This window comes from Schistocerca cancellata, chromosome 9 (assembly GCF_023864275.1).
Source record: "Schistocerca cancellata isolate TAMUIC-IGC-003103 chromosome 9, iqSchCanc2.1, whole genome shotgun sequence".
In the NCBI taxonomy this organism is placed as follows: domain Eukaryota; kingdom Metazoa; phylum Arthropoda; class Insecta; order Orthoptera; family Acrididae; genus Schistocerca; species Schistocerca cancellata.
The window spans coordinates 257396531-257409011 of record NC_064634.1 but is presented as its reverse complement, the minus strand read 5'-3'; the positions used below and the strand labels follow the sequence as shown (position 1 = coordinate 257409011).

General features: G+C 44.8%; 1 protein-coding gene across 1 annotated transcript; it reads left to right on the top strand.

Moving 5' to 3' along the window:
- The first annotated feature begins 636 nt into the window (after nt 1–636).
- LOC126101344 (uncharacterized) lies at nt 637–1170 on the top strand. Its single transcript, XM_049912014.1, has one exon. The coding sequence runs from the start codon at nt 637–639 to the stop codon at nt 1168–1170; it is 534 nt and encodes a 177-aa protein (XP_049767971.1).
- Nucleotides 1171–12481: the final 11311 nt, after the last annotated feature.

Sequence of the window (12481 nt, the reverse complement as noted above, 5' to 3'; positions counted from 1 at the left end):
GAACTACCTAGACATGGGATCAAAACTCGTTCCGGGACTGAATTTTAATCTTCCTGGATGTTTCGAATCAGCAAACACTCCGCTGCAAGATGAAAAATTGGTATATTTTTCGACTGTTTCATTATGCTTTTCCTATTAGCAGGAAACTGCAAGAATATATGCGTATTTCTTGAGATAGGATACACTGGCCGAAAATTTCGCTATTGCCTGTCACGCAGTTACGTTACCTGAGAAGTTATAATTTTTGAAGATGGTTTGAAGCGACAGTGTTAAATGAGGAATTGACATACTGTACAATCTCGATTATTTACATGTTATGTTTGTTTATACTACGTAACCAAGAGATAAATATGTGAGTAAGGCACCTGCAGTGCTACTGTATAATTCACATTCCGCGACAACAGCTGCGGTTTCAAGTGAATGTTTAAACTGCAGTTCTCATATTTATTTCCACGCTACGTTCGACACGGATTTCTTAAGGGAATTAGGTGATCTCGTATCGCCTACCTCGCCAAAGTCTGGTCCCATTTGTCTCGGAACATTCGGAGGTCTAGTTAAAAAAAAAAAAAACGGTATGAGTCTGCTGGCGCCGTTAGTGTTGAGCGGTCCGTAGAGAAGGATGGAAACAGCTAATAAATGCGGCTATCGTCGCAAGATGGTGGAAGGTCGGTGCTCAGTATGAGCAACCGATTGCGGTTCCTGGGAGAGGTGTGGCCTCTCGACTGCCGGTGGTTCTTCCAAGCCTACGGCGCCATCATCTTGTCTATAGGTCTGGCGACCTTTGTGGACGGTGCACTGGCGGTGTGTTTCACCTGGCGCCGGTTGGAGGAGACAACGCTCGTCTCGACCAACACGTCCACAAGCGGCAGCGCCGTCATGAAGATCGGCCTCTTCGTGCGAGACTGTCAGCTCTACAGCGCCCTGATGCGACGACTGGATGTCCCACAACTGGAGAAATCCCTCGAAGAGTCTAAGAGATATGCCTCGCGCTTCCTGCTGTCCGGCTTCCACTTCATGCTGGTGGAGGCGTGCCCCTGGATGGTGACGCCCGTCGTTGCCTGCCCTGGCCAACACCACCTGCCCTGTGTCCAGAGCAACTGGTCGGAAACGACAGAGGTCGTTAGAGTCATATATACTACACCCTCCAGAGGTGGTCGGTCTTCTGGCTAGGCAAGATCAGTAATTAAACATAGTCTTTTGTTTGCCTCAAGCACAACATTATCTACGTGACCGTTCCAATTTAAGTTGTTCGTAGTTGTAATTTCCTATGTATTTATTTGAACTGACAGCCAATAGGTTTGTGTTATTTGTCGTGTAACCGAAATTTAACGGAATTTTTTTAGTACTCGTGTGGATGTCGTCGCTTTCTTCCTTTTTCAGATGCTGGACGGTAAACGACGCCATCATCTGCAAACTATCTAAGAGAACTGCACAGATTATCTAGTAATTCGTTAATGTAGATCGAGAACAGCAGAGGGTCTATAACTCCTCCTTGGGGAACGGAGATATCACTTCTGCTTTATTCGATGAGTTCCGTTTGATTGCTATATACTGGTACGTTTCTGATAAGAAATCACGAATCTTGTCCCACAACTAAGACAGTACTCCCTCCATAAGCACACAATTTGATTAGATGTCTCTTTTAAGGAACGGTGCCAAAACCCTTCTGGAGATTTATAAATTTGTACTCAGTATGAGATCCCCTGTTGACAACACTCATTACTTGGTGCGAATAAAGTGCTAGATTAGTACCACAAGATCATTTTCTGAATCCTTGTTGACTACTACAAATTGCCATCAGTGATATGGGTTTGTAATTCATATAATTACTGCTAATTCTTTTCTAGAAAATTGTAGTGACCTGTGCAACTTTTCAGTTCGGATGTTTCTTCGAGCATGCGGCGTAATACGATTGTTACGTATCGAACTATTGGGTCAGCATACCCAGAAAGTAATCTAATAGTTGTACAATGAGGATTTGAAGAGTTGCCTTCATTAAATGGTTCAAGCTGCTTCACTACATAGAGGATGGTTAATATGATAAGAGATCACATGAAGGCTTCTCACGACCGATTGTCTTAGTTGCTAGTGTGTCTTACAGCTCTGTGGTAGTGGTCCATGAAACTTATTGGTTCTAACGATTCGTCCATAGCTGCTGTGAGCATCGTAAGAGGTACTCCCGGTTCCGTTGAGTCTATGAGGCGACTGGCATAAATATCGTGAAAATGGGGCATGGATGTCAGAGATAATGTTCGTCAAAGATACAACTTAACCATGGAACTGTAGTCTGTCAAACTTTATCGTCTATATCACGAACTACAACCATACGAGCCGAAAGATTTGCCAGCCACTAAGAGACATGAAATTTTAAATTACGCCAGATTGCAACAAGTATGCAGTAACCTCTATCATACAGTGGTCAGCCAGAACATTGTAATCATCGACCAACTATCGATATAAACCCGTACAGGCGACAGAAGTGTCACCTGGAGAAGAATGACTGGTAGTCAGACGCAAGCATGGTGCTTGTAGTTTAAGAGAGCGTGCTGTCCGTGTGTAGAATGGGGCAGGCGCGTAATCTATCATAGGGAGAGGCCACGACCGTGGGACTACAGATTTACTTCGAACTTTGTACACCTTTAATAAGCCATTAAAACACATGCAATTAGTAAGGTACACTACTCTAGCAATACCGAGAAAATCGTAAGAGTAGTTCTACGCGTCGATCGTGTGCCTTACATATCAGTGCGTAGATGCTGCTCGTTAGAGTTGGTGGTGGTCAAATGATGAGCGTTCGAGCATCATAAGCCTAACGTGGGTAAGGCGACGGTTCGATTTCCGGTAAAACATAATTTCTAATCCATACGGTTTAGGTTAAAAAAATGGCTCTGAGCACTATGGGACTTAACATCTATGGTCATCAGTCCCCTAGAACTTAGAACTACTTAAACCTAACTAACCTAAGGACAGCACACAACACTCAGTCATCATGAGGCAGAGAAAATCCCTGACCCCGCCGGGAATCGAAACCGGGAACCCGGGCGTGGGAAGCGAGAACGCTACCGCACGACCACGAGCTGCGAACCCATACGGTTTTCATCACTGGTTATATTATTTAATTTTTATGACATTTTAGATGTCATATAATTTTAAAAAGACTACGTGTATTTGCATGAAGTTTTAGTGAAGTTCTTGTTATTTGACAACTTACTAATTTTAATTAAATCTAACAATTAGAACAAACATATTTATAACTGTCAACAAGGAAAAGAAGAAACGCGTAGAGTTTTCCTGAAAATGTATGCCTGTCGTGATTTGATTAACGCCTTATACATGCAGTCTGGTAAGGTACCCGTAACTACTTTGTACCTCAACGCTTCGAGCTACAAATCCAAAGGCAGGCCCCATTTGGCAGCTAACCCGCGTAGCGGTGATACATTGCTAGTCTAGCAAGAGCGGATGGTGAAAGCGTAAATGTTTTGACCATCACAGAATTTACACTTGTACTACAGAAATGAAGACCACCCCTTTCCTTTGACTACTGCAGATAACGAGCGTCATGGGGATTCGAACCATCGCGTCGGCCACGACTCTCTTGCAGAGTGTGAACACGACTTGACCAGACTGACTTCTTACGGCTGGCAACTTCTCACAAATACATCGGTTATACAGTAGATCCGTAAAACTCCTCTTGCGATTTCCTCGGAATTCTCAGAGTTGTGCGTCCTACTGCTTGCAGATTTTGTTGTTTTAACGGCCTATTGAAAGTGTACAAAGTTTGATCTAAATCCGTGGTCCCCAACATTACGGATTCCCCTTGTGAGTCTGGCCAAGGACAGATTGTGATGGCCCATAGGCTTGGCACGAGCATTTCGGAAACTGCATCACTTATCGGGTGTTCGAGGAGTGCTGTGGAGAGTGTTTTCAGCACGTGGCGAAATCGAGGTGAAACCACATTCAGGCGTCGTAGGGTGGAGACTTAAGTGCTAGCCAGAATACAAATATGTCTGGAAACACACTGCACCGAGCTCTCCTTACGACAGGTCTCCGCAGATGACGACTCATGTACGTGCCAATGTTAACACCACATCGGTAACTATGACTGAAATGCATAGATGACCAGCGGCGCTGGACGTTATCGTAGTGACAGAGCGTTTCATGGTCTGATGAATCTTGCCGATGGGAGTGCGCGAATCTGTCGGCTTCCAGGGGAACAGCTCCTTCACCCTGTACTGTGTTATGGAGACAGCTGTCGGTGATCCCATTATGCTCTGGGAAACACTCACCTGAACATTCGTGGGCCCAGCGGAGCTCGTGCGAGGCACCAAGACGGCCAAGGAGTATCGTACACTGGTTGCAGACCACGTACATCCCTTCGTGACGATCATGTTTCAATTTTTCAACAAGATAACGCGCCGTGTCATAACCCCATGAGTGATGGAGTGGGACGAGGAGCACAGTGGGGAGTTCCAATTGATGTGCTGCCCCGCATCTCGCCAGATGTGAATCCTATCGAACACGTCTAGGATGTGATTGAACTTGACGTCAGAGCTCATCGCACTCCACCTCTCCCATCCCCTTTTTGAGTTACGGGAGTTACGTAACTTGTGTGTGCAGGTGTGGTGCCAAGTCCCTCCAGCGACCTACCAAGGCCTCATTGCTTCCATGTCACGACGTATCGCCGTTGTTATCCGTGCCAAAGGTGGACGTATCGGCTATTAGGCAGGTGGTTATAATGTTCAGACTGACGAGCGTATCTCACAAAATAATGTTCCCGAGTGTGAATTACTTATACTGTAAGTGCAATGGAAGATTTACCACCTGCCTTCAAGATTAATGTTTCTCAAAATTCGCTCTACGCGAATATCGGTACTGCACTTTTAATAAAGTTAGTCTCTTGATGGTCTGTTTTATATCTTTTCCGCTGACATCAACCCTACACATTAGCAGGAAAAGTAAAAAAAAATAATTTTTTCTTTGGTGTTACTTGTTCTCGTTACGTTCCAGGGGGAGGCTGGACTGCAAAGTTTCACTTTACAGTCAAGAAAATTTAGAAAAATGTGCAAGTACAGTTTTAAAATATTAATATTATAAAATATTTGCAGTTTTAAATTATTAGAAAGAAATGTTTCAGACTGGAGATGTTCAAACTTTATGTTGTCTTTTGAAACAAAAAAAAAAAAGAGAAAAAACCGATTGCATTCACATAATAAGAACGATCCTGAAGCGAGAAAAGGAAAACGAGAGATTAAGTTCAGTCTGATGGAAATGATGATTGTTAGGGTAGATATCCTTGCCTGGGAGGACAAGGCTGTCGAAGTTACATTGGGATATGCACTTTGTAAGAGTGCGGGTGGTTGTATGTGTTGGTACCGGCTCGGCAGGACGTTAGGATTGATAGGAGAAGAGACTGTAGTGTTGTTGAAGTCACGTTTGAGTGTTTTACAGGTTATACAGAGGGGTTCGATCTCCATAACGTGAGAAGAAAAATCAGATTATTTGTTAAAGGATGCGAGTAGGGGAAGCTAACAGTTCATGTAACAATTCATTTCGTTAATAAGCAAATGTACCGCACAGTGTTCTATTACACATCCATATCAATGACAGGAAGCGGTCACAACTGTGAAATTTATTGATTTGCAGTACGGATGTTATGTATGTTCTCGCTCACTTTACATTTGTGCCGTTGTGAACGTAAGGTTATTGACCTAGTGATGTCATCGCGCTTATATGTGATGTCATTATTGTTATCAGAGATCTATTCTCTGTTATCAATGGTATCATCATCCTCTCTCTTCTTATCTCTCGTCCTCACTTTCCGATAAATTATAGTTAAATATTAAAAATGTAACAGCCAATGAAAACTGCGACAACTTCTCCAGCTGTGTTCATGTTTTGAATGGAAATACATTGAAACGCCAAAGAAAGTAGTATAGGCATACCTATTCAGTTACAGAGATATGTAAACAGGCAGAACACGGTGCTGCGATCGCAACGACTATGTAAGACTACAAGTGTGTGACACAGCTGTTAGATCGGGTACTGCTGCTATAATGGCAGGTTATCAAGATCTAAGTGAAACTGGACATGATGTTATAAACGCGCACAAGCGATGGGACACAGTGCCCCCGAGGTAGCGATGAAGTGGGAATTTTCCCGTATGACAATTTCACAAGTGTACCATGAATATCAGGAATCCGATAAAACATTAAATCTAGGACATCAATGCGGCTGGAAAGAGATCCTGCAAGAAGGGGACCAACGACGACTGAAGAGAATCATTCAACGTGACAAAAGTGTAACCCTTCCGCAAATTGCTGTAAATTTTAATGCTGGACCATCAACAAGTGCAAACATGGGAACCATTCAACGAAACATCATCGATATGGGCTCTCGAAGCCGAAGGCCCACTCGTGTATCCTCTATGACTGTGAGACACAAAGCTTCACGCCTGACCTGGGCCCATCGACACCGACATTGGACTATTGATGACTGGAAACAGGTTGCCTGGTCGGACGAGTCTACTTGCAAATTGTATCGAGTGGATGGACGTGTACGGGTATGGAGACAACCTCATGAAACCATGAATACTGCATGTCAACAGGGGACTGTTCAAGCTGGTGGAGGCTCTGTAATGGTTTGAGGCATGTGCAGTTGGAGTGATATGGGACTCCTGGTATGTCTAGATACGACTCTGCCAGGTGAAACGTTTGTAAGCATCCTGTGTGACCACCTGCATCCATTCATGTCCATTGTGCATTCCGTCGGACTTGAGGAATTCCAGCAGGTCAATGCGACACGTCACACGTCCAGAATTGCTAAAGGGTGGCTCCACGAGAACTCTTCTGAGTTTAAAAACTTCTGTTGGACACCAGACTCCCCAGAGGTGAACATTATTGAGCATATCTGCGATGCCTTGCAACGTGCTGTTCAGGAGTGATCTCGTATATATGGACATCCTGCAGAATTCATGGTTTCAATTACCTACAGTACTACTTCAGACATTAATCGAGCCCATGCCGTGTCGTGCTGCGGTACTTCTGCGTGTTCGCGGGGGTTCTACACGATGTTGGTCAGGTGTACCGGTTTCTTGGCTCTTCAGCGTATATAGATAATGTAAATGGTAATCCAGTTCCCAGAAAAGTACGAAATATAAATATACCTAATTAAAAATACTCAACGCTTAACGAGGCAGTGGCGTTTTCTATTTTCCAACGACGACGGCAAAGAAGGAACTCTAACTTTGCAAAACAGTGTGCTGAGGTCGCAGATGAAATCAGACCTATGCCTATGCTGGTGTCACTACTTTCAACAGGGCTACCTGAGGATGCAGCTGTCTCTTTTCAGTTGGCCTCTAAACATGTCCACATTTCTGTACTACTCCTTAATCCCTACAGTAAGGCCTTATTTATATTTAGCTGAGCTATAAGATTACTGAGGTGGATTAGACGCAGTCTAACTTTCAGAGAAATGTCGAGAACACAGTTTTAATCTTTCAAAAGAACAAAACGTTTTACTTTGCACAATATGATGGCAAGTGAGTCTGAGACATATAAAAAAGAACAGCATGGTCATTAAGATTATTGTCACATATATAATTTGTTTCATCCCGACACATATGAGAAGAAAACATAGCTTGCAAAGACTAAAAAGTTATGAAGTTTCTCAAGAGAAGCTCTATCCTTTTTGTGTAAAACTCTGACATGTAAGCCAGCAATAACCCTCAGCTCTAGTTAAGTCATTGTGCCACGATATGGTGCGATCTTTTTGATCAGTTTTTAAGATCGTGCCTGCAATTTGAATAATTATTAAAATATAAATAAATTTTTGAAATAAACAGTTTTTAAATTGTACCTAGAAGTATAAAATAATCTACATCTACATCTACATTTATACTACGCAAGCCACCCAACAGTGTGTGGCGGACGACACTTTACGTGCCACTGTCATTCCCTCCCTTTCCTGTTCCAGTCGCGTATGGTTCGCGGGAAGAACGACTGCCGGAAAGCCTCCGTGCGCGCTCGAATCTCTCTAATTTTACATTCGTGATCTCCTCGGGAGATATATTCGATACCTCAACCAGAAACACACCCTATCGAAATCTGGACAGCAAGCTACACCGCAATGCAGAGCGCCTCTCTTGCAGAGTCTGCCACTTGAGTTTGCTAAACGTCTCCGTAACGCTATCACGCTAACCAAATAACCCTGTGACGAAACGCGCCGCTCTTCTTTGGATCTTCTCTATCTCCTCCGTCAACCCGATCTGGTGCGGATCCCACACTGATGAGCAATACTCAAGTATAGGTCGAACGAGTGTTTTGTAAGCCACCTCCTTTGTTGATGGACTACATTTTCTAAGGACTCTCCCAATGAATCTCAACCTGGTACCCGCCTTACCAACAATTAATTTTATATGATCATTCCACTTCAAATCGTTCCGCACGCATACTCCCAGATATTTTACAGAAGTAACTGCTACCAGTGTTTGTTCCGCTACCATATAATCATACAATAAAGGATCCTTTTTCCTATGTATTCGTAATTCATTACATTTGTCGATGTTAAGGGTCAGTTGCCACTCTCTGCACCAAATGCCTATCCGCTGCAGATCTTCCTGCATTTAGCTGCAATTTTCTAATGCTGCAAATCCTCTGTATACTACAGCATCATCCTCGAAAAGCCGTATGGAACTTCCGACACTATCTACTAGGTCATTTATATACACTCCTGGAAATGGAAAAAAGATCACATTGACACCGGTGTGTCAGACCCACCATACTTGCTCCGGACACTGCGAGAGGGCTGTACAAGCAATGATCACACGCACGGCACAGCGGACACACCAGGAACCGCGGTGTTGGCCGTCGAATGGCGCTAGCTGCGCAGCATTTGTGCACCGCCGCCGTCAGTGTCAGCCAGTTTGCCGTGGCATACGGAGCTCCATCGCAGTCTTTAACACTGGTAGCATGCCGCGACAGCGTGTACGTGAACCGTATGTGCAGTTGACGGACTTTGAGCGAGGGCGTATAGTGGGCATGCGGGAGGCCGGGTGGACGTACCGCCGAATTGCTCAACACGTGGGGCGTGAGGTCTCCACAGTACATCGATGTTGTCGCCAGTGGTCGGCGGAAGGTGCACGTGCCCGTCGACCTGGGACCGGACCGCAGCGACGCACGGATGCACGCCAAGACCGTAGGATCCTACGCAGTGGCGTAGGGGACCGCACCGCCACTTCCCAGCAAATTAGGGACACTGTTGCTCCTGGGGTATCGGCGAGGACCATTCGCAACCGTCTCCATGAAGCTGGGCTACGGTCCCGCACACCGTTAGGCCGTCTTCCGCTCACGCCCCAACATCGTGCAGCCCGCCTCCAGTGGTGTCGCGACAGGCGTGAATGGAGGGACGAATGGAGACGTGTCGTCTTCAGCGATGAGAGTCGCTTCTGCCTTGGTGCCAATGATGGTCGTATGCGTGTTTGGCACCGTGCAGGTGAGCGCCACAATCAGGTCTGCATACGACCGAGGCACACAGGGCCAACACCCGGCATCATGGTGTGGGGAGCGATCTCCTACACTGGCCGTACACCACTGGTGATCGTCGAGGGGACACTGAATAGTGCACGGTACATCCAAACCGTCATCGAACCCATCGTTCTACCATTCCTAGACCGGCAAGGGAACTTGCTGTTCCAACAGGACAATGCACGTCCGCATGTATCCCGTGCCACCCAACGTGCTCTAGAAGGTGTAAGTCAACTACCCTGGCCAGCAATATCTCCGGATCTGTCCCCCATTGAGCATGTTTGGGACTGGATGAAGCGTCGTCTCACGCGGTCTGCACGTCCAGCACGAACGCTGGTCCAACTGAGGCCCAGGTGGAAATGGCATGGCAAGCCGTTCCACAGGACTACATCCAGCATCTCTATGATCGTCTCCATGGGAGAATAGCAGCCTGCATTGCTGCGAAAAGTGGATATACACTGTACTAGTGCCGACATTGTGCATGCACTGTTGCCTGTGTCTATGTGTCTGTGGTTCTGTCAGTGTGATCATGTGATGTATCTGACCCCAGGAATGTGTCAATAAAGTTTCCCCTTCCTGGGACAATGAATTCACGGTGTTCTTATTTCAATTTCCAGGAGTGTATATTGTGAAAAGCAATGGGCCCATAACATTACCCCGTGGCACACCAGAGGTTACTTTAACGTCTGTAGACGTCTCTCCATTGAGAACAACATGCTGTGTTCTGTTTGCTAAAAACTCTTCAGTCCAGCTACACAACTGGTCTGATATTCCGTAGGCTCTTACTTTGTTTATCAGGCGACAGTGCGGAACTGTACAGAACGCCTTCCGGAAGTTAAGAGAAATGGGATCTACCTGGGAGCCTGTATCTAATATTTTCTGGGTCTCATGAACAAATAAAGCGAGTTGGACCTCACACGATCGCTGTTTCCGGAATCTATGTTGATTCCTACAGAGTAGATTCTGGGTTTCCAGAAATGACATGATAAGCGAACAAAAAACATGTTCTAAAATTCTACAACAGATCGATGTCAGAGATATAGGCCTACAGTTTTGCACATCTGCTCGACGACCCTTCTTGAAAACTGGAACTACCTGTGCTCTTCTCCAGTCATTTGGAACCTTCCGTTCCTCTAGAGACTTGCGGTATACGGCTGTTAGAAAGGGGACGTTCTTTCGCGTACTCTGTGTAGAATTGAATTGGTATCCAGTCAGGTCCAGTGGACTTTCCTCTGATGAGTGGTTTCAGTTGCTTTTCTATTACTTGTACACTTATTTCGATGTCAGCCATTTTTTCGTTCGTGCGAGGATTTAGAGAAAGAACTGCAGTGCGGTCTTCCTATGTGAAACAGCTTTGGAAAAAGGTGTTTAGTATTTCAGCTTTATGCGTGTCATCCTCTGTTTCAATGCCATTATCATCCCAGAGTGTCTGGATATGCTGTTTCGATCCACTTACTGATTTAACGTAAGACCAGAACTTCGTAGGATTTTCTGTCAAGTCGGTACATAGAATTTTACTTTCGAATTCACTGAACGCTTCACGCATAGCCCTCGTTACGCTAACTTTGACATCGTTTAGCTTCTATTTGTCTGAGAGGGTTTGGCTGCGTTTAAATTTGCAGCTCTCTTTGCTTTCGCAGTAGTTTCCTAACTTTGTTGTTGAACCACGGTGGGTTTTTCCCATCCCTCACAGTCTTACTCGGCACATACCTGTCTAAAACGCATTTTACGATTGCCTTGAACTTTTTCCATAAACACTCAACATTGTCACTGTCCGAACAGAAATTTTTGTTTTGATCTGTTAGGTAGTCCGAAATCTGCCTCCAATTACTCTTGCTAAACAGATAAACCTTCCTCCCTTTTTTTATATTCCTATTTACTTCAATATTCAGGGATGCTAAACGGCCTTATGATCACTGATTCCCTGTTCTGCGCTTACAGAGTCGAAAAGTTCGGGTCTGTTTGTTTTCAGTAGGTCCTAGATGTTATCTCAAAGAGTCGGTTCTCTGTTTAAATGCTCGAGGTAATTTTCGGATAGTGCACTCAGTATAATGTTACTCGATGCTCTGTCGCTACCACCCGTCCTAAACATCTGAGTGTCCCAGTCTATATCTGGTAAATTGAAATCTCCAACTAAGACTATAACATGCTGAGGAAATTTTTGTGAAACTTATTTCAGATTTTCTCTCAGTTGTACTGCCACTAATGCTGCTGAGTTGGGAGGTCGGTAAAAGGAGCCAATTATTAACCTAGCTCGGTTGTTGAGTATAACCTCCACCCACAATAATTCACAGGAACTATCCACTTCTAGTTCACTACGGGATAAACTACCAGTAACAACGACAAACACGCCACCACCGGTTGCATGCAATCTATCCTTTATAAACACCGTCTGTGCCTTTGTAAAAGTTTCGGCAGAATTTATCTCCGGCTTCAGCCAGCTTTCCGTATCTATAACGATGTCAGCTTCGGTGCTTTCTATCAGCGCTTGAAGTTCCGGTACTTTACCAACGCAGCTTCTACAGTTCACAATTACAATGCCGATTGCAGCTTGGTCCCCGCATGTCCTGACTTGCCCCGCACTCTTTGACGCTGTTGCCATTTCTGTTCTTGCCCGAGGCCATCTAACCTAAAAAACCGTCCAGTCCACGCCACACAACCCATGCTACCAGTGTAGCTGTGTGTGGTGGATTCCTGACCTATTCAGCGGACGCAAAACCCCACCAGCCCTGTACAGATCCCTAAACCCATATCAACAGTTACGAAAATTTGTCAATATGATGTTTCAGCACCTATGTAAACACTTGTAAGATGTATAACAAAAAACGTGAGGTGCATGCAGTAGTTAGGAGGTGAATTATTCGTACATCAATTATGTATTGCATGTATGTCATGATTTTCGATATACATCTGTCTTTTAATAACAGTTAAAAATTCACAATCATAAATTTATAGATTTC

Coding starts and splice junctions, on each gene's coding strand:
- LOC126101344 (XM_049912014.1), top strand. CDS start 637: ATGCGGCTATCGTCGCAAGATGGTGGAAGGTCGGTGCTCAGTATGAGC.